This window comes from Cornus florida, unplaced genomic scaffold (genome assembly GCF_030987335.1).
Source record: "Cornus florida cultivar Cherokee Brave unplaced genomic scaffold, ASM3098733v1 CherokeeBrave_3.0.0_Hap2_Chr09, whole genome shotgun sequence".
In the NCBI taxonomy this organism is placed as follows: Eukaryota; Viridiplantae; Streptophyta; class Magnoliopsida; order Cornales; family Cornaceae; genus Cornus; species Cornus florida.
The window spans coordinates 94,976,178-94,999,962 of record NW_026775579.1 but is presented as its reverse complement, the minus strand read 5'-3'; the positions used below and the strand labels follow the sequence as shown (position 1 = coordinate 94,999,962).

The 23,785-nt window shown below is 33.5% G+C and overlaps 3 protein-coding genes across 3 annotated transcripts; 1 reads left to right on the top strand and 2 right to left on the bottom strand.

Annotated features, from left to right (window-relative positions):
• Nucleotides 1–5,962: 5,962 nt before the first annotated feature.
• On the bottom strand, nt 5,963–10,787 carry LOC132275368 (prefoldin subunit 3-like). The gene is made up of 6 exons (XM_059776834.1): nt 10,585–10,787; nt 9,069–9,126; nt 7,921–7,992; nt 6,849–6,968; nt 6,659–6,760; nt 5,963–6,353 (listed from the first exon to the last, which is right to left on the bottom strand). Exons 1-6 carry the CDS (start codon nt 10,710–10,712, stop codon nt 6,273–6,275), a joined length of 561 nt encoding a protein of 186 aa, XP_059632817.1. The 5' UTR covers nt 10,713–10,787; the 3' UTR covers nt 5,963–6,272.
• Nucleotides 10,788–11,658: 871 nt separating this feature from the next.
• Nucleotides 11,659–12,444, top strand: LOC132273196 (uncharacterized). Its single transcript, XM_059774213.1, has one exon. The coding sequence runs from the start codon at nt 11,659–11,661 to the stop codon at nt 12,442–12,444; it is 786 nt and encodes a 261-aa protein (XP_059630196.1).
• A 5,617-nt stretch (nt 12,445–18,061) lies between these two features.
• On the bottom strand, nt 18,062–18,833 carry LOC132273518 (transcription factor UPBEAT1-like). Its single transcript, XM_059774474.1, has one exon. The coding sequence runs from the start codon at nt 18,671–18,673 to the stop codon at nt 18,290–18,292; it is 384 nt and encodes a 127-aa protein (XP_059630457.1). The 5' UTR covers nt 18,674–18,833; the 3' UTR covers nt 18,062–18,289.
• Between the last annotated feature and the right edge of the window lie 4,952 nt (nt 18,834–23,785).

The window sequence follows — 23,785 nt, the reverse complement described above, 5'->3', positions numbered from 1 at the left end:
TGGTTCCTCCCTTCTTCAATGGAAAGGAGGAATCTCCATTTTGGTTCTCTATGGTTGATTATTTTGCGTCTAACATGCATGTTTATGAACAAATACAGATGGTTCTGTGAATAGGGACGAAATGAACCAACTCTTATCACTTGCATAATAATTCACTATGCTGTGATTACATCCATAACTAAATTCAAACAAAAATTAATGACGTAACGTGCTCATAGCTATTGAATGATAAATTGAAGATACTTGGAGAGAAAAATTAATGGGGAGATCCAAATCCGCAGGAATTCCTCCTCACCTGTTTTTTGGCGATTCATTATAATTTGATTTCTAAGATTTAACTGTTTTGTTAAATAAATAAAATAAAAGTGAGAAAAGGTACATAATTTTTCATATTGTTAAATAAATAAAATATAAGTGAGAAAAGGTACATAATTTTTCATATTCTATTTTCTGTGAATTTTGAATTTAAATGAGATTTAGAACTCAATATTTTTTCTTAATAAAATTAAATATTTCCTTCTAACTTTCTAATAAAAATATCATTGTCCTTGTGGAACCTGCTTGATGAGTAGATTGGTTATTATAATAACATGTTTCAGCAAGTATGTTGTTGAACACTATAATAACATGTTTTAAGTGTCCACGCCAATTTGCAGTTTGTTCATAATATTATATGGGTTTAGCTCCCAGAGTAGTCCAAAATATCATACACTAATCAAACAATTCTAGAACATCTTGGCTTGCGTAAAACGTTCTAGACAATCTTTGTGAAATTAATATAATTCATAAATAATTAAGAATATGATTTTTTTATTTTTTATTATTATTATTTTTTAATCATTTGGAAAACACAAAGGCCAAGTCAAAGTGACAGACATAACCCAAGCCAGATAAAGACATACAAATCATGAGACAAAATAAGAAAAATGAAGAACATGCTCTAGATTTGTTGAGAAAGAACCACCGTTCTAGAACTGAAACCATTAAGAAAGAATAGCAGCAACTGGAGTGACCAAATGTTAGGCTATCATTAAGGCAACAGTTTCAAAACTGCATCCACGAAGCTTCTCTACACATTCAACCTCGCATAAGATCAAATCAAGTTGGGAAAAATAAAAATCGATCTAAATCAGAGATCTAGCGGAAGAAAAAATAACAAATCCACCCTATCGAATAAAAAATAAATCAAACAAAAATAAAAAAAAACAACGTAAAAATCACCCAAAAGATGAAAACAACATATCCATCCCGTCTAGATGTGACCGATGAGCATTCCTGGTTGCAAAAGAAGTGGTTAGCAATTCACTGCCCTATACAATATATATCCAGTCAAAGTTGTGAAACACAAAGGTGAAAAAAATTCATATTTTTACCTAAAACTTGACTGTATGATTACCATTTCGTTAGCAAAAGTAGTGAAACTGTGGTCAAAATTTTAAATGTGGAGTACATCTCTTCCTCTTTCACATGTATCTGTTACCCCTTTAAAAATCAAAATGCGGACTTATATAATAATGACAATATGGACTGTGGTCCCTTTTCCCAATGTAACTTCCCATTTTTTTTTCGATTTGTGTGGGAATATGAGACACTTCGTCAAAAGTCAAAACTTTGAACATTTGTTCGTTCATAATTATAATAAATCTAGAGATGATTCCATGTGACTGTTATCCTTTTGATTCATGAAATAATGCAACAATAATATTATACTCTCTCACTATGAATATATTTCTATATTATATACTCCTGGTAGGGACGAGATAATCCTTTTTATTCTGCTATTATCTCATATTGTTTTATAATAATGTAGGAGTCACAGAGCACCTGGTTTGGATTGAATTGATTTTAGTGTATTTTGGAATTAAATTGATCCTAACAATTTTATAAAAATTGAAACTGAATCGAATTGAATTATAAAAGGTTGAGGGTTTGAGTTTCCCATAATCCATTCTAGGAGTTTCTTGCTAAAATTAGAAAATTTGAAAAAAAGACTCATCTTATTAATGATTATATATATATATCTAAAGTTTTGATTCGGTTTGATTTTGTCATATTGGATTCCAAACCAAAACTACACCGTTCATAAACGATTCTGTCTCTGAAATTGAGACTGGACAGAAACATAAAAAAATCGAACCAAATTGACCAATCTGATTCGGTTTACTCGTTCAACTAATTTTTTGTGTGCACCCCTATTATAAGCTAGTGTAAAGATAATGTTTATAAGGTGTGTCTATTTTCGTGTCTTTTTTCTATTGATTTGGTGCCAATAATTTTAAAAGGAAGAATCATAATGTAATACCTACTAAATTTCTAACCGCTATAATTGTCCGATGTTAGTTTAGCAATCAATCTGCAAAGAAGATAACTAGTATAACCGACCATCCTTATTTTACTTCTTTTATTCATATTACTATATGATTATATATATACATAATGGTATATAGTAGGTGAATTTTAGAAAGGAATAGTTGAATAGAATTTTCTGTATAAAGATTAGAGGCAAAAATTTATTCTACCTTTTTTTTTTTTTTTTTTGATACATGATGAATCTAGACACCCATATTATATGTATAGCCATATAGCTAATTATACTATATTTGTATGATTCTGTTTCTAGATAAATGTTTGGCATCACGGACTACGTCACTTGTAAACAGAAATTAGTAGCAATGATTATATATGTATATATATATATATATAAACAGAGTTATAAAATTGTAGAGTACTACAACTAATTATTCCATCCCATTTAGTAGTTAATTTTAAACAGGATTCTCATCAGGATTTTTTCACTAATATATAAATATATATTGTCCACGTGGCCCATATTTAGTGTATTAGTTTTTATAAACTTTCAAAGGTGGACCTGACATGGTCACGAGACTGATTTCAGATTAGGAGTGTCTCTTTTTTTATACTTGTTAATGGTCAACCAAAATACCTAACTATATGAAGTGCTCAATAATTTTGCGTCCTTACTACTGATGTCCTATAATTACAAGATGACACGTTTTAGTTTAAATTTATTTATTTACTTTCTAGGTTCTTTTATAGTTACAGCCTACAAGATGGATAATTAAAAAGGGACGGAGAAAGTATTTTTTTAAAAAAATTCAAACTTTATTTTCCTTATATTTAAAATTCAAAAGATGTGAGACAGAGGGAGAGAGTAAAATAGAATGTTCATTCTTTTTCTTTTACAAATTTACATCTCTACAAATACGGATAGAAGAGAAAAGAGAAGACAAGTGAAATTATTATAAAAAATTTAGATTATAATACCATCTTTTATAAATTATTATAATATAAATAATATTGGATATAATGATAAAAATATATATATTTAAAGAGCACAATATATTGCTCTAGAGATATTTCATGTATTTGCTTATTCTCAAGGTTTCATCAAGAGTTTTATCTCTTGATGGAGCCTAATGTCGGAGCCTTGAAGTGTTCCACAGCGTTTGAATGCCTCCATTGACATTTTAACGTATGGCTGAAATCTCTCACATCCTTGTGTTTTTGACTCTCTTTTAACATTTATTAACATTGACTTGACTTATATATGCACACACACACATATAGATATAGGTATATATTTACATATATAAACAAATAGAGATATATATTGTGGGGGTGAGATGGTAGGGTATTATGTGGTCAAAAACAAGTTTGCGGTCCTTGCAGTTGCGTAGCGGGTCTAGCGAAAGGAAACATTGTGGTACCATTGAAACAGAATACTACCTAACAGTACGAAAAATGGTTGTGAAAATGCTCAAATCTTTTTCACTCATTCAACTTCAATTTCTAGCCATGCATCTGACTCCACACATTATGATCAAAGTTAGACTACTTCATGCTACAATCAAATTTTATTTTCAGGTTCCAAAACATTGAAGCAGATGTGTGAGGAAGAAAAAAAAAAAAAAAAACATAGATCATCCTTTTTTTTTTCGAAATGTATAAATTTAGAATAGACGAACACGATCATTCAAATTACACGTGTAAATAATCGTGATCACCCGATGCCCTAACCAAGCACCTTGATGAAGTATGAAAACAGAAACCGAGAATTGTGGCTATTAAAATCAAATTGGGAGTGGTTACCATTTTGGAGACCCCAGTTACTTTTTTGAGTTTTGGGGTACTGTCCTGTTCAGATCAGAGTCGCACATGGCAAAAGTCAAAGTCAACATCTTTTTTTGTTTGTTGTTATATAATAATAATAATAATAATAATAATAGTACACTTAGTATTCTAATCTAACGCGTCAACACAGATACAGACAAATCAGCCGCGGCTGAGTGGTACGTTTCTGTAAATTGAATTGAAAATTTAGTGGGATTCAAAAAAGCGTATATTTATATTTATCGTACATGATGATTCCATGCACCTCAGGTGTACTTATTTACTAGGACTGCCATCATCTTCTGATCATCACAAACAAAACAAACAAGATTGTATCACAATCATTTTCAAACACCCGCAGGTAACAGCCACATTCGTCCACTGTTATAAAGGTGGGATTGATGTTTATCACTTAAAATATACCAAAGGAAAGAAAAGCGTTCAACTTGTTTTAGATCTAACTTGTCGGTTAGCGTACAAATTACTTAAGAAGGGGTTATTGGCACAATTCAAATGCATATATGTTCGCTCTTCGCCCATATGAGATAAAAGGAATATGGATGTAAGATGAAATGTGCAGATGAAGCTTTTAGAGTGTAAAAAGAAAACGAAAAGGAAATTACTAAAATTAAGAGAGCCAAGATTTATAAAGAAAAACATGACATGTATAAATTTGTACGTATATGCAGCAGAAAAAATTACATAAACAGCATAAACTAGTTCATACCAGAACTAGTTTTTAAATACTAACAAAAGTGGAATGCCAAAATAACACATACCATGACCACCCCCAGCCTAGACTTTAGAGAAGCCCATACCCTATACTAGCATAGTGGTAGGAGGAGGAGCAAACTCAAATCAAACGTCACAAAATGGTCCAAAACTCAAATACAAGCTTTCATGTCAGAAAGTGGTGGGTATTACAATATAGTCTGAGTTATGCTCATCACTTGATTATCCCTACACATGCTTAAAAAATTGCCCATCTTTTTTGACTTTAGATATCACCAAAATACCGGAGTCCTCCGAGTTCTAACACCATTTGCAAAGATTTACTTTACCACATGACATGATATTGTCCGTTTTAAGTCTTAATTCGCACAGTTTTGCTCTTGAACTTTTTCCCAAAAGACCTCAATACCAATTAGAGATAACACCACCACCACATATAAACACTTCATCTTTTCCTTATTTAATTGTGCACCCGTATCTCGCCCAGTATAATAACTTGCCAGTGCCTCGCACCCGCCCACAGGGTCTTCACACCTCCTGTGAAAACCTTGGTCGACTTGAGATACAAGTCTCTATCAGCAGTAAAATTTTCCCCTTGATCACAAAGTGCTATCCTGCCTAATTCTTGAGTCACCTTTGAACACACACACACAATTGACGCAACAGAAGACTCAAATGTTGAGGCTCAAGTGACAACAAAAAAAAAAAAAATTGATTGTTTCTTTCTATAAAGGCACTTGAGATTAATAATGCTATTTCTGACTCAAAATGCAGTATTCTAATCCACCACTCTTTCTTTTGAAGAAGGACGAGATAAGACCGCACTAAATATCATTGGATATGGTAAAAAAATTTGATGCCAAGGTGCTTCATTGGATGAAACTTGGCCGACGAATTTCTGTCATGATCAACCCTTCTGTGGACCCCATTACAAGAAGCTGCAATAACTCCACAAATTTCAAATTTGAAATAATGTGTACAAAACTACAATCTGAGGTTGAACTGCAACTACATCCTAGAGTCTTAGTTCGGTTATTATTCAAGCATACTGAATTCAGAAGAATCATCTCACCAATGGGAAAATAGTGCACGCTACATGAAATGAAGGTACGCTATTTTGAATTTCGCCAATCATACCGTTACAGTCAAGCCCAAACAAGTCTCACCAATCAACAAAGCTAGTCTGAGTAACATGACATTTTTCTCACACAACAGATCTATTTTCAGAACCAAAACTCAAGGAACTAGAGCTCAAATAAGATGAGAACCCAATCAACTAATATTACTAATTTACAATCAAAAAGGGAAGTTAATGTTATCACCTAAAGGAATAAATAAGAGACAGCCAAACCATATTCTTCGCTAGAAAAGCAGGATTTGCCACCTCTTTCCGGATGTACAGAACTTTTTCATGAGTCTTTGGCAGCAGCAGCAACTTGTTGCGTTCTGCGTTTCTGAACATCCCAATTGTACACACGAGCAATTGTTACCTGGTCAATAGCACTTATTTGGTAAAAGATCACAACCAGCTAACCAGCTAATCTGATCAAATGAGCTTATACATTTATAGAAATGAACGGCTAGCTACAAATTTTTTTAAGGTCTGTGGCTAGGACTTCAAAACATTGAAAAGAGATTTCCTCTGATGCTTAATTGTGCAATGTGTATTTAATGCCTTGACCTGCTCAACCGTTTTCAAATGAATTAAGATGAGACAAATAGCAACCTTGTGCATTTGAGGAAAAGCTTGAACTCTTTAATAACTGCTCCTTAAAGATTAAAATACCAATTTTACCTGAGTAATTGTCACTTGATCACTTAAGAATTGCAGATCTGCAACAAGAACTTCTAAACTGGCTTTCGCATTTTCCAAGTTGTTTTGCAGAAGTGCAGTGGCCTGCACTTTGAAGTTTCAGCTAATTTAAACTGGTGTTGGTTTGTAAAAAGCTGACTTCAAGAAACATCTTAGATTCCAAGTGAAATACCTCTTCACATGAATACTCCAGCATGACATTTGCTCCCAGCCATAAACATACTGAATCAGTATCTTCGATGCATGCTCGTGAATAGATGCCTTCTGAGACTTCAAAATCAGCAATGAGTGCCTGCAACAAAAATACAGGACCACAAAAATGCAATACTAAGTGATATGATAATCTAAAATTTAATATGAGGAGGTTAAAATCAGCTTAAAGATTTGTCCTGATTTAAAACCATAAACTTTATAATTATGTGACACACTAGATCACTAACTTACACCAACATGTGACAATTTAGAATCCTACAATGTACATTTCATATTCCATTTGCTATGACTTTAAGATCTAGTACTACTATTCCTGCGCAGCAAAATATGCCAAAACAATCCTAAAGACTCAGATGTGGCTCACTTCGATTGCTGTGTTTTAACACAGGCCACTAACAATACTTGAAAAAGAAAACCTTACACTTTCTATCCTTGTCAGTGAAGGCTACCTATCTTTGGTTGGTTATCAACCACCAGAATACCCCTAGCACGACTAAGAATGTAGGAGGCTAGACCAGTATGGGTACAGAAAAAAACAATCTTAACATTATAGGAGCCTGAGATGGAGTCTCACAAAGGGAGGAAAAAAAGCTAATAAGCTAGATCATATTATGTTGCACAAAAAACAAATAACACTCATTTTCCAGTAGATAGCACAATGATGCAGCCTTAGAGGACTCATATCTTATCACCTGAACAAGAGATTCTGCCACAACCAATATTTATCAAATTCAGCAAGCATAGCCATTTGGAAAGAAGAATACAAGGCCTTGGATTCCTTTAAAATTCTATCAACTATTGTTCACGATTTAAGTGCCTCACCACCGCATCACATCATTTGCCAGATTAATTGACTAGATTGTATGCATTCATAGAAATGAGAATCGAACATAACTAGTTCAACTTTGCCCCCCAAACAAGTAAACCACCATGCTAATTTCAAGTATCAGCCAATAGCCCAGCTATAAATGGGTTTGCTGAATCCGAACATAATTTATGTAAAATACATTTGTAACATTATAACAACGAACCTCGCCAGTACCCTTTTTAGCTTGCAAAGTGCTGACCACGTCTAAGCACTTCTCAATATCAGGGATCTTTGCCTGGTAACCACAAGAAATAGGAACCGAGAGTCAAATTCTCATAAAGGTGAAGAGAAAGTACAACAATATCTAAATACAGACTTGATTGAACATAAGTTAACCTATTCAACTTTGTCAGAAAAAAATGATCATAGTCTAAAGCAAACTTTAAAGGCATGTAATTTAACATGTAAAAGAATAATTATAGTTTGGATATTACAATTAAGACGAACAAATTCAGATATACGTCTAGGATACAACTTTATTTTAAGATTATTAAACATAAAATTTCCAAATTTCACTGCTCGAGATCATAATTTGAAAGAACCAGTCAAATTGATTTTTCTGCAACTTCAATAGGAAAAAAAAGAAGAAAGATGAAGTTTATTTATTTGCACCTTAAGGACATAAAATTGATTCAAGGCTGTGGCTCCAATTCTCTATTTTTGCTCATGTAATTAAGCCCACCAATTTGTTCCACAAAATGTCCCCTACCCTCATTTATCTAGAGAGAGAGAGGGAGTTGTGCTGGACGCTTGTTGAAGGACACGGAGTCCATAACAGCAGTTTTTCCAGCCATATTTGATTCTTAAATGTGCTAAAGAACATTTTTGAACTGCATTTTCATCCAGGGATCTGCTATAAAGTTGTTCCTTTTACTTTTCTATTGGCTGGTAATTTATGATGAATGGATGCCCAAGGACACTGGCTATATTGCTCATATTCCAGTCATAGTAGATACATAACCATGCTGATAGCCGAAATGTTTTTGAATTATGATGTATGACATTTTTTATCCTCTCTAAGCACAACAACAACGTTTATGTCCACAGGTCATGCCAAATATAATAATAACAACATGGGTTGCATGAAGGATTTAATCCATATTCGATTCCCAATCAATAATTAACTTATTAGTAGTTCCGCCAGTTCAAATTTCAATTTAGTTAAACTTATCAAAAATATATATATATATTTTCAATTTAGTCAAATCTTAGTTTTTAGCCAAGGCAATAACAATTAGTAAATTTGAATGTTAAAGCAATGCTATGTACACTGCAAAGGACGCAGAGAAGGGCTTTCAGTGATAAAAACACCTGAAGATCCCTCTGCTGGGCCAGAAGTTTCATCTCAGCTTGCTTGTATTGTTGAAGCCTGCAAAAGAGTTCAGCATCAAGTACATCAAGGAACTAGTAGGAAAATAAAATTAAAAAGCTGGAGCAGAAAATCCTTTGGATGCATTAAACAGCAAACATTTGTGCATGATGTATTTAAGACAAGCCCTCATGCTGACTCTCTCTTATGTTGTACAGGATAGAGTTAAACCACCTATTTTGGGTTTTCTATGCAAATTCCATTATGCCATCATTTAGGGGCATAATTCTTAGTAATAAAGCATAAGGAAAAACAAATATTGTATTTTCAATCACAAGATTCCATCTTAAAATTACTTTCAATTCCATCCTAAATTTTGCAAGAGAGTAAAAGTAAGCCAAAAGCTAGAATTCATACTCCTGTGTCAATGGATTACCACAAAAAAAGAAGAAGACAGTTATTTAACACGGTCAGAAACTACATTAAACACAGTCAGAAAGTACATTTATTTACATTGACATTAATGCATTCATCAAGAATTGCATAACATTAAAATATTAAAAAATAATCAAAATGTATGAGTTCATGTTTATTGAGCAATTCATTGATTTTCAAACCGACCCATTTACTATCTATCGATCAATTCGCTCATGAAACAAAGAGGTCTATTTATAATCTTAGCGTGACCTGTCCAGGGATGTCCAGAGTGCTTGTTTTGGGGGTGGGGAGACTGGAGAGGACAAGTAAGGAGTTGAACTTAATTGATTAACATGCGGAAGGTGCGCTCTCCCTAAAATACAAGGAGTGGCAGTACAATACTAGATTTTTAACATAAAGAAAACTATTGTCTATGGTTCAGACATGTATACAGAAATCAATAATGGTGTTAAATGTATTGACAAAAAGGGGAAAGACAGGTCAAGTCACTCAATATATCTTGCGAAAACAAAACAAGGTAGAACACAAGTGGCACGACTTTATTTGCTTTCATTTTTCTCTGTTTTCTCACTAATCAAACAAAGGCTAAAGTATTTGAATCACAAGGTTAGATAAATTAGAAAAGAATAAAGACTGTCCTACATTTTAAGTGAAGAAAAGAAGCTTGTACAAGTACAACCAACTAAACAACAATCCCATTCTCATTGAGCCCCAGGATCACCAACTAATCAAACCACCATTTAAGCAATAAAATTAAATTAAGAAATTTTGATATCACACCAGTACATCATGACTAAAAGTTTTAAGTTAAGCAATGAGACACTAGACACAAGTAAGCCAAGTTCAAACTAATATGAAATAAAACAAATCTGAAGAATTAATCAGCCCAAATACTCTTGAAGAATTTAGGTTAAAAAACTTATCAGGAAAGGAAAAAGGTACCCTTGAAGACTATGATTACTAAGTTCTCTACTAAAAATCAAATATATTCTGATCTGGGATTTCCAAAGAATGTTGTTATCGACTATAATTATATAGATATATATATAGAGAGAGAGAAAGAGAAGAAAAAGGGCGGACCTTTCTTGGAGGAAAACGAGGGAAGAGTTGGCGTCGAGAGACAAATGTGCGAGATAGGCCTGGACATCTTCCACAAACGAGGCCGCAGGTATACCCCTTCTCTCTGTAACTCCAGACGAAGATGCCATTTTTCTCTCTTCTTTCCTTTCTCCTTTGCACAGGCTACAAGAGTGTGTGTATTTTGGTTCCAACTTTAGGTTTTACCTGGATTTAAACGGAAGCCAATGTCATCAAAAAGGTCGTCGTCTATATGTCATTAAGATATTTTTTAGATTATGTTTTTTTGGAATAAAATTTTGCATGAAAAAAGGTAGTCATTTTTTGCAAGTTATTATTATATTTTAGTAAATAAAATACCCATCTTCACAAAATAACTATAGCAAAATCTTTAGCCTAAATATTTAAATGAGGAGTGCTAAACACAGTCGTGTAAAACACTGTTCATTACAGTCACACATCTCATTGGTTGAAAAATAAATTGTAATTAATGTCTCTTTTCTATTTTTTTGGAAGTAAAAAACATCAACTTTAAAACCAAATTACCCTTTTAAATTATTTTCTCTTTCTTTATACCTAATGACCTTCTTTCTTTCCTTTGTTACATATATTTAACTTTATTTCTTTTTGTATTTTTATTTTTAACAATTGTTTTTTTTTTTTTATTCTTTCTTTCCTGATTGGATATACATGGCTATACTTCATTCTTTACTTTTTTTCTTTTTTCTGTTTACTTGTCTTATATATATTCCACCTTGATGGATTTTTTATTATATTTTATGTAATTTAATTAAAATATGGGCATGAGATTGAGTTTTAATTGAAGTAATATTATAAAATTTCAGTTTTAGTTAATAAATGAGATAAAAGAAGTATGGTTTCCCAATCTATTAAGAGTATGGTTAACTACTATATATATCTATATATATATATATATATATATATAGAAAATGAAAGAATTGAAAGGAAAAAAAAAAAAACAAAACAAAAAAAGGAAAGAAGTAATCATGGATTCTGGATATTTCTGGCAAAAATTATTTATCATGGATTCTGGATGCTCAGATCCATTTGGATGCCATGGGTCTTAGAGACACAATTAAAGAAGACAATGATGCATCATTGCAATATAAAGCAAAGGCCATGATTTTCCTCCGGCGCCATATTAGTGAGGAACTGAAAACTGAATACCTCACCGAAAGAGATTCACTTTGTTTGTGGAATAATTTGAAAGAAAGATATGATCATCAAAAAACAGTCATCTTCCCAAAGGCCAGGGCTGATTGGCTGCAACTGAGGTTGCAAGATTTTAAAACTGTAATTGAATATAACTCTGTTCTATTCAAAATCAGTTCTACATTGAAATTATGTGGTGATACTGTTACTGATGAACTTTTGCTAGAAAAAACATTCACCACATTTCACGCCTCGAATGTACTATTGCAACAACAATATCGAGAGCGTAGTTTTAAAAAATATTCAGAACTGATATCATGTTTGCTTGTGGCAGAGCAAAATAATGAGCTTTTGTTGAGAAACCACCAATCCCGTCCAACTAGATCGACACTGATCCCTGAAACATATGTTACCTCATCCCGTGGTCGTGGACGCAGACGTGGACGTGGTCGTAGAAATGAATATGGTTGTGGAAAAAATAACTACCACAATAATGAATATGGTCGTAGTAGAAATCATTTTTATTATCGTGAAGGATATCAATCCTCATATTTTCGCAATCAGAGATCCACATCATATCCTCAAAGGAGAGATCATTATGAAATGAAACAGGGAAAAGGGAAGGATATGGCTCAACCTTCCAAGGCACACGATAATACTTGTTATCGGTGTGGCATGACAGGGCATTGACAAAGTATTTGTTGTACACCTAAACATCTGGCTGAACTTTACCATGCCTCAATGAAAGAAAAGGGAAAACAAAAGGAAATGAATTTCCTTGATAATGATGAGTCAATTGACACCACAAATCTGAAAATGAATTTCATTAATCATGATGAACCAGTTAACATCACAAATCTGTATGTATCAGATTTTTTTGAGGACTGTGATGAAAAGATAAACTTCCTGATTGGTGCTGAAAATGTCCACACCAATTAACCTTATTTTCTTTTCATATTCTGTCTACTATGTTTTTATTTTCCTTGTATTAAAGTTTTTACCCTCTAGTTTGTATTAAAGTTTATTTTGTTATAAAAGTTTCTTTTCTGATAAAGAAATTTGCATGAATAGGAATGGATCTGACTAATTCCAAAATAAATGGTGAAGACATATGTCTTGCAGATAATGGAACAATACATACAATCCTTCGAGATCAAAAATATTTTTCTCACTTAACTCTGACAGACGTCAGTGTCAGTACCATATCAGGTCCCACCGACTTGATTGAAGGCTCCGGACGAGCCAACATCATTTTACCACATGGAACAAGATTACAAATCAATGATGCTTTATATTCTACAAGATCTCTGAGAAATCTGTTGGGTTTTAACGACTTGCGTCCTAATGGGTATCATATTGAGACCACAAATGAAAGAAATGTGGAATATCTCTACATTACTTCCACTACCTCAGGCAAGAAGCTGATATTAGAAAAACTTACTGTTTTTTCTTCTGGGTTATACTATACAATCATTAGAACAATTGAGTCAAATGCTGTGATCCATAAAAAATCTTGTGACCCAAAACTTTTTATACTTTGGCATGATCGACTTGGTCACCCAGGGAGTACAATGATGCGTCGAATTATTGAAAATTCACATGGTCACCCACTAAAGGATCAAAAAATCATCTTACCAAATAATCATCTATGCACTGCCTGCTCACAAGGTAAGTTGATTATCAGACCATCCCCTTCAAAAGTCATTGTTGAGTCTCCCCCATTTTTACAACGAATTCACGGGGATATATGTGGGCCAATTCATCCACCCTGTGGACCATTTCGCTATTTTATGGTTTTAATTGATGTCTCAACAAGATGGTCGCGTGTTTGTCTGCTTTCTACCCATAATATTGCATTTGCTAAACTTCTTGTTCAAATCATCAAATTACAGACACATTTTCCTGATTACCCAATTAAGACAATCCGTCTTGATAACGCTGCTGAATTTTCTTCTTAAGCTTTTGATGATTATTGCATGTCAGTTGGAATTAATGTTGAACACCCTGTTGCACACACTCATACTCAAAATGGTATGGCTGAATCTTTTATTAAAAGACTTCAGTTAATTGGTCGTCCTTTGCTTATGCGAACAAAATTACCTGTTTCTGCCTAGGGTCATGCCATATTGCATGCTGTATCATTAGTTCGTATACGACCAACTGCTTATCATAAGTACTTACCATTGCAACTTGTTATTAGTCAACAACCAAATATCTCTCACATACGAGTTTTTGGTTGTGCTGTATATGTGCCAATTGCACCACCCTAACGTACTAAAATGGGTCCTCAACGTAGACTTGGAATTTATGTTGATTTTGATTCTCCATCTATTATTAGATATCTTAAACCCCTGACAAGTGATATCTTTAAAGCACGATATGCTGACTGTCATTTTGATGAGACTGTTTCCCACCATTAGGGGGATAAAAGGCACAGCAGCAACATGATCTTACTTGGAATGCCCTGGAATTGTCTCATTTTGATCCTCGTTTAAACCAATGTGAACGAGAAGTTCAGAGGATCATTCATTTGTAAAATGTTGCAAATCAATTACCTGATGCATTTACTGATACAAAGAAAGTGATAAAATCACATATACCAGCTGCAAATGTGCCAGCACGAATTGCTGTCCCTGAGGGACCTTCTGTCAGTAATGCAGCAAATGCAACACGCTTAAAGCGTGGTAGACCAGTCGGTGCAAAAGATATTGTTCCTCGTAAGAGGAAATCACAAAGAAAAGCTGGCACTCCTGAAGAGGCCACAAAAGGAGCAACAGATTTTATTGATCAATCTGAGATAATAGCTTTTGATAAAGCAGAGGCTCTTGATGAGTCTCAGGTACCTAAAAATGATGAAATAATAAATATTGATGAGGCAAAAGTAACAGATGATGATATGGCCCTTGATGAGGCACATGCCCTTGATGAGGCAAAGGTATCTGAAAATGATGAGATCTCATTAAATTATGAAACGAGATGGAATAGAAATGAAATTGTTGTCGACAACATATTCTCATATCTCGTTACTCTTGATATTGATAATGAGGATCTGGAATCTCAAAACGTCGAAGAATGTCGACGAAGAAATGATTGGCCAAAATGGAAAGAAGCGATACAAGCAGAGCTAAATTCATTAGCTAATCGTGAAGTATTTGGACCAGTAGTCCAGACACCTGAGGGTGTTAATCCTGTTGGGTACAAATGGGTGTTTGTACGAAAGCGTAATGAGAAAAATGAAATTGTGAGATACAAAGCTCGACTTGTAGCTCAAGGTTTCTCACAGAGACCTGGTATTGATTATGAGGAAACATACTCCCCTGTGATTGATGCAACTACTTTTAGATTCATAATACATTTGGCAGTCACAGAAAGATTGCATATGCATCTAATGGACGTGGTTACAACATATTTATATGGATCACTAGATAGTGATATTTATATGAAAATCTCAGAAGGATTTAAAATGCCTGAAACAAAATCACGTAATATGTACTCGATAAAATTACAACGATCCTTGTATGGATTGAAGCAATCTGGACAAATGTGGTATAATCGCCTTAGCGATTACTTGCTCAAAGAAGGGTATGTGAACAGTCATATTTGTCCATGCATTTTTATTAACAAATCAGAATTTGGTTTTATTATTGTTGCAGTATATGTTGATGTTCTGAATCTTGTGGAAACATTGAACGAGATCGAAAAGACGGCCATTTATTTAAACAAAGAATTCGAAATGAAAGATCTCGGCAAAACAAAATTTTGCCTTGGGCTGCAGGTTGAACATTTTTCGAGCGATATTCTCATCCATCAATCAACATATACAGAAAAGATTCTGAGACGTTTTCATATAGATAAAGCCTATTCATTGAGCTCTCCAATGGTTGTCCGATCACTTGACATCAAGAAAGATCCTTTTCGTCCTCGAGAGGACGATGAAGAACTCCTTGGTCTTGAAGTACCCTATCTCAGTGCAATTGGTGCTCTTTTGTATCTTGCAAATTGCACAAGACTTGACATAATTTTTCCAGTCAATTTATTAGCAAGGTACAGTTCTGCACAAACCCGCAGACATTAGAACGGAATCAAACATATATTGCGATATCTTCGTGGCACAACTGATATGGGATTGTTTTATTCAAATGCATCAAGTCCTCAATTAGTTGGATATGCAGATGCCGGCTATCTCTCTGACCTACATAAGGCTTATTCACAAACAGGATATGTGTTTACCTGTGGCGGCACAGCTATATCATGGCGATCTATGAAACAGACAATTATTGCCACTTCTTCAAATCATTCTAAGATACTCGAAATTCATGAAGCAACCAGGGAATGCATTTGGTTGAGGTCAATGATCCAACATATTCGAACAACATGTGGTCTTTCATCAATAAAAGATAGCCCAACAGTATTATATGAAGATAATGTGGCATACATTGCACAAATAAAAGAAGTGTATATTAAAAATGACAGGACCAAACACATCTCACCAAAATTCTTTTATGCACATGAACTCCAAAAAAAGGGTGATATTAATATTCAGAAGATACGTTCATGTGAAAATCTAGCAGATCTATTCACTAAAACGTTTCCAATTACAATATTCAAAAAGTTGGTGCACAACATTGGAATGCGTCAACTAAAGGATCTTCAGGGTTGATCTAATGAGGGGGAGCAAGTGATCAAAGACTCAACGAGGTATTGGCATGCTGTACTCTTTTTCCTTCGCCCAAGTTTTGTCCCACTGGGTTTTCCTGACAAAGTTTTAATAAGGCAGTTTTTTCTCTATGCAATACCATTTTTTGATGCACAAGAATATTGTACTCTTTTTCTTTCACTAGGGTTTTGTCCCACTGAATTTTCCTTAATAAGGTTTAAACGAGGCATATTTCTAGTGTAATATTGTAGACCCCAATGGAGAGTGTTATATATATAAAAGTGTGTGGGATCCACAATGGATTATGTAATCCATGAGATCACAATGAAGCTTGTAAGGGAAGATTGCAGAGGCGTACAGTGAAAGCCTTATAAAGGCTTATTTGGGAAGCTTCGGGTAAACAGCCTATAAAAAGGCTATATGCATCTTTGTTTGATATATGAATGAAAGCTTTTCCATCTCTCCAAGCTCTCTCACTTAATATTATTCTCTCTCTATATATATATACACACACATATATTTATTATACAATTAACATATATATACATATATTTTTCTCTCTCTCTTTATCTAAAGAAGAGGGAGAAAGTGTGAAAAACTATTCACACAGTGAGCATATATATATATAATTAAAAACAACTGAAAAAAAAAAGAGAGAGAAAAAAGAATAAGATAGGTAAGCAAAGAAAAATGAAGAATATATATATATATATATATACGTACAAAAAAAAGAAGAAATATAAAAGGATAATTTGGTCTTAAAAGTTTAAGTTTTATTGTTTAAAAAAAATAAGAAAGAGGCATTAATTACAAGTTCTATAATTGTGTTTTTCAACCAACAAGATGTGCGACTGTGTTTAACACTCCTCTATTTAAATTTACATGGATCAAATAATAATACATAATGGATGTTCACTGTTAATTTATAGGATCAATATCAGTTTTTAGCTAGTGGTTAACCCTAATCTTTACTATCAGTTTTTAGCATGCTACTCATTTGGTAAAGGTGGAAATCTATGGCATAATAAGCTTAAAATTAGGACTCCATTTGTCACATTCTGTTAAAATTCTGAGATTTGAGTGAACATAAAGGAAAAGAAATCATCCTAAATATCAATATGGAAAGGGAAGGGAATGGAAGAATTGTGACTATGAGTTGCTTCATTTTATTTTTCTTCCGCACTTTATCATCCAAACAAGAATAGCTAATCACCATCCTAATCTTTCATTTATTTTTTTCCTCCTAATTACCCACAATTCTTCTTCCAAGCACGTTCCTACTCTATGACTTAGATTTTATATTTTTATATTCTCACTTAGCTTGTGATATAATAGATTCAAGTGACACAATGACCCTGTGGATAGCTAGCTGTGTATGGTTAAGACTTGAGAGTGGGCTAAGCTTTATTCCCAGAACTAGAAGAGTAAATATGAAAGTGGGCCGAGTCCAATTTCAATAGCCTTGAAATTCCATTGGATCTTTCCTTTTGACTTGGGCTTGCCTTTAGAGTTTATGCTATTGTATTGGTACTTATATCCAAAGACGAGAAACAAATATAATTCCTTACAATTAATATGATAATAGGTCTGCACTAAAAAGTTGCGTGAAGTTAAAAAAGTCTAGCCCATGATCAAATATTATGAAGGTCATTGAACAAAGAAAGAATTTTTTTTCACTAAATCAATAATTTGGCCAAACTCAAAGAACACATAGAGAAACACAGTAAATACACTGCTTGAAGACTTATGTGGCACCACCATCTTACAATGGGCATAAGCAAATTAAGCCCGTTTGAATCTGTACACTAAAAATACATTGAAAATAATTAGGAGTAAAAAGTGAATGAAACAAACAAATCAATTTCTCAACCCTATTGATTAACCATCTGTTTTTGACAGCAGATTTACCATCATCTGCATAACCTTCACCTTCATCTGTAAACACAAAATATAATCAGCTGTCTCTGTGAAAAGACCATCCAAGCCCTTGGACCTCCCATTTGGAACAAGTTTTTTGAGAATTCTAACCCTTCTCACAATTCCATTAGTGGGCCTACCACAACCTTTTGGAAATGCCCTCCTCTTCATCAACATCCTCCTCTGCCTACTCCTCCGTCCATGTCCTCCTCCTCCTCCTCTATTGGCTCTCAAAACTTTGCTCCATAGAGAACCATCATCTGAAGAGTACTGGCATGTGCCCTTATTTCCTAGGAACATACCCTTCAAATTAAGGGCATTGAATGACTGTGGAGAAGCTCCCATGATGCAATTAAGGACCTGAACTAAGACCTATACAAGAAAAAAAAAAATATGTAGTATGGATGGGCACAATTGGATTTCGGAGGGCATAAGACATTTATACATATGTTGTTGGAAAAGGGTTGGCATAGTTTTAGGATAATATGGAATATGCAATAGTGGGTCCACACTCCAACCAAGTCCAAGAAAAATGGGGATGAATGAATGTGGGAGACCTAAGTGTCCCTTAGGGCTTGCTTGTTGTTTTCGTCTCCAACTCACTGCACATGCTCTCACATGATTTCCTCAAACACCCACCTTGGCTATCCTCTCCTCCTCATCAAAACACTCTGGATTATTCCTCTTTCTCTTTCCCAATTCAATATAAATTTAGGGTTTTTAGCCATTCTAGCTAGCTCAATCAGTGACAACATTTAGGGTCCGTCGCGATCGGCCTCATTTTTCCACTTAGGTGGCCTGATAACCATAATTTATAAGGTTTTAATGGTACTTAGGGCTGCATGTTTGTCAATGTTTTTGGTAACAGAAAATGAATAAATATTGGATTCCCATGTTGGGTTTTGTTTTGGATAGAATTACAGAGTCGTTGATCAAATTCATGAATCAAATTAATTTCTCAGCTGCCTGCCGGCTATACATGTTGCAAATTAGGCTACTATGAATCATGTTCTGACATGTTTGGTTCAATGTATGAGAGTGACGGGGACTCTAAACTAATTGTTGCAATTTAATTTAAATTTTATATACACATTTTGTTAAGACCAACCATACACACACGCACACACACACACACATTTAGGAACACACATTAGGTTAGTTTGGATATAATCTCTTTATAAGTCATGACAGCTAGAGCACATGGATATCGTTTAGCAGAATCTTGGTTTGTCAAATGCATGCATTTGTATGATGTTTGCAGTGTGTATTGCTTCCACGTACCTTCATGCCTTCACCAATGGATTCTATAATGTTGTTTTTTTTGTTGCCAAGAAATCACAGTTTAACCTCAAATTAGTTTATTAACCGTACATAGTTGAAATATCAGACAATGAATTGATATATATATATATATTGGGTAAGTATGATTATTGTGCATCTTGCTTGCAGTAAGCTAGATTTTACAATTTGATCATGATAAAATTGTTTTTATTTGTTGTTATATTTGTAGCCAAAATAAATGCGTAGTATATTTGTAGGACTAGGAGACCAAAGAGGATGTTGCATGCATAGATGAGACAGCTCCAATGCAAAGCAGAATACTGTTTGAGACGAGCAATGATATATTCTTCGAATTATTTCAAATTCAAAAGATGTAATATATTTCGTTAATCACACCTTGTTAGGGGCGGAGTTAGGATTTTATTTCAGAGGGGCATAATGCACTTGTTAAAAAAAAAATTTAATAAATATAACAACATAATTTTTTTAAATCAAAAAGGCAAATAAAAAAAAATAGTTGTAAAATAATATGTTAAATAAATACAGTAAAAAAAAATATTGTTACAAATATAAGAATCAAAATACTAATTAATAATATCTTAATTTAATATAATCACAAATGTCATCGATAAAAAGAAATAAGTTTAAAAAATAGAAAAATACATAATTATACATAAGTGAAAAAAGAATTTTTTTGAAAAAGGAAACAAAAATTAGAAAAGGAAAAATATATTATATACTTGAAGAAGGTATATATGTAATTTTTTTTTTTTTTTCAAAAAAAAATTAAAAAAATTTAAAATTTTGAGAGGGAACACTATTTAAAATTATCATGTAAGTGTATATATATATATATATATATATATATACCAAAAACATATACCTATATATAGTAGGTTGGAGTAAAGTGAGGGGGGCCTTAATTGGCTCCGCCTTGCACCTTGCCATGTATATATTGGGCAGAGCCATAATTCACTCGGGCCAGTTTCAAAGCCCACAAGGGGGATCAAAAACCTCTCCAAAGAGCTTTTTTTTTCGTAGTTAGGTCAAGTGGGTGAAATTCGTCATTATCAAAAGTTTTGTTACTATAAAGGTGTGAAATGGACAAGTAAACCAAATTTTACATCATTAGAGTAATGAAAATTATCATTGATAGCGATAAACTTCACTTGCTTAAAGGAATTGCAAGATTTTGATCTAGGTTGGAACTTGAGAGCTTGGTTCGTAGTCGCATTATTGGTCGCGGTTGCATTGTAACGGCCTCGGGCAAATCTTGGTATAAACCAGTTGAAATAGTCGGTTGATGAAAGCATGTAACGATATCGAATCCTTAAAAAAAAATTATAAAGACACGTAACGTATCAACCGATATGACGAACTATGCTTGGGGGTTGACCAATGCGATGACTTAGGAATGAGTATTTTCAATCAGTAAACATAGCACCAAATCAAAACATATATTTTGAACAGGAATGTGATATTGGCACTTCATTTTTGTTATTGCTATCCACATTTTTCTTTTTTCTTCTTTATTATTTTTAATCTTTCTTTTTTTCGGAAGGTAAAATGAATCAAATATAAGAAATGTACAAGCAAGGACAACAGGTCCAAAGCAGCAAAACAACAGAGTAATTGTGTGTTGTGAGAATACTTTTAAAGAACAATTTTGTCATTTCATGTTTTAGAAAGGGAAAAAAAAAAAAAAAAAAAAACAGAACTCAATTATCATTCCCCCTTTGAACATTACAACACAATTAGAAAACTTTGGAATTAGGAATTTACTTTTAGCCCCAATCAGAAATCACTCTTAGTTGAAGGTAAATCCCAAGTGCACAACAATTGAGATAAGATTTTCCAAAACAATACAGGGGATGTTGATGGTTTCCTAAAAGAGCTTTACCAAGGCTAAGCACATCATCAATCAATTATATAAAATAAAAAATAATAAAAACACAACCTATTGGAATTGTCTAATCACACTCAATTGGATAAAGATGACAAGAAACAACCATTTGAATGCTATGTTTGATGGACACTATCAGGCAATAAGAGAGGTTAGGTATCAAATCAGGCAATAAAAGAGGTTAGATATCAAATCTGGGTTAATAGTTTTATAAAGTAGTGGCATTTGAATTTCTCTAAGTTATTTATGCTGGGAGGAAGGGTTTTTCAGTTTGTGTTATTGGAAACAATAATGAGAAAACAAATTTAATAAACAGATAAATAGAAGGGAGCAAATGATTCCCTTAAAAAATATCTTTCTTGGTTTAAGTCTAGGTTAACATATCTTTTTTCTTGGCTTAAAAAATAAAAGTGAAAAGATTTTAGATTAGTTAGAAATTGTAGAAGAAGAAATGAAAGAATATATAAGATTTTCTTTTCTCCAACTTTTAAAGGGAAGATGTATTCAAGTTTAAAGCACCAAAAAAATTATATGAGAGGGGCGGTCTTGAATAACAACAATATAAATAAATATATATATATATATATATATAATGAATTATCATTAAAGTTGAGCAGTGGTAACTTTTAAGTTTTTCAAGAACTTGAATCTTTTTCTGTATCATTTTATCATGTGTCCTGTTTTATGTTATTACATTACTTATGCAACAACTTATATCATTTATGTAATAACTTAACATTATTTATGCAACGATGTTACATTCATTATAAAATAATTATATTACATTACATTGATTAGTAATAACAATTTTTTTTTTTTTTTTTAATTTTTATGTTTTTGCACGGAAGGAAGGCAAAGGATCCCCTCCTCCGTACCCTTTAATAGACTTGAATGAGCTATTACTGTTTTTTTAATCAAGGACAGAAAAGTGATTCCTTTTAATTACACATACTCTCTTTCCTTTCTCTAACTAAATTTGGGAAAACAAACAAACTTACCCCCAACAATTTTGTTCATTATAAATCATTTGAATTCCCTAGCCACCAATTTCTGAAAAAGTAAAAATTCCTAGCACCCATCAACCTTCAGTCCAATAAATCAAAAGGAACTGGAATAGTAAAATGCTTGTGTAGTTGGCTCTCAAACACGGATTTGGATTCCCTCCAGTTGGAGGGGGGAAAAAAATACAATACCCGGAGGCAATGGGTATTGAATTCTTCCGACCAATCAAAACATTCCATTTTTCTTGAGCCTTGTGTAAGATCGGTGCACCAAACGACGCTGTTTTAATACTGTTATGGTCAGCCGACACTGAGACCAACGTGTCAAAACGGAGCCCAGCAACGAGGGGATCCTCCTCAAACAAACACGGGAGACAAATTAAGCAGCATGCAAAGTAAGAAACAAAGGAATCTTGAATACTAGTACATGGCACCCTAAGAATGGAATTGAAATTTCTGGCCCCCCCGCCCCTTCAAATTATTGTCCTTCTATATCTATTTATCTCTCTACTAGATCCTTTCTCCTTTAAGCGATAAGGACTCACCTTGCAAGAGGGACATAGATACATTGCACATGACCAAAAAAGGTGAAAATAGGTCTCTCATCTACGAAATCTAGTCACCAACAATTAGCTCTATTTGGTGTTGCTTCTCTCTAGTGGGGGCTAAGAGGTCCCAAAATGTGACCTAAGGTCCCAATCTTGGTCCCCATGACATTCAACCATCTTTGTGGTTTTTGAAGTATTCAATGGGTGTCTCATGGTTTGAGCCTGAGCCTATGGGACTAATTGGGAAGTTGAGAATGATAGCCAATTAAAACTTTATTCATATCAAAATGTGCTTAAAAATTGGATGTAATCTGAAAACTACTTTTATTCACTGTCACGGGATTCCAATTGAAAATAGAATTCAAGTGAATGAAGCTAACACAGCGATAATGTCATTTTCATTTATGATAAAATCAACTCCACTCACATTAAAGTAGTCCGAACAGAATCTGTGTCATAACTCAATTTTTTTTTTTTTTGCTATGTATAAATGTAATTATAAACTTATCTTATTTAATGGAAGAAGAATCCCATTATTTTTTTAAAAGGGTAAAACGATTTTCATTATTACAGGATTTGAAAATAGTCAAATATACACAATCCCTATAAAACTAATTCTAAACCCATCGCAATATTTCCTTTTCTCTTCTCTCTCTCTTCTTCCTCCTCGTGCTACATTGATACAGTGGTGAACCATGTGGCGTTTGCCATCTTCACAACCTTT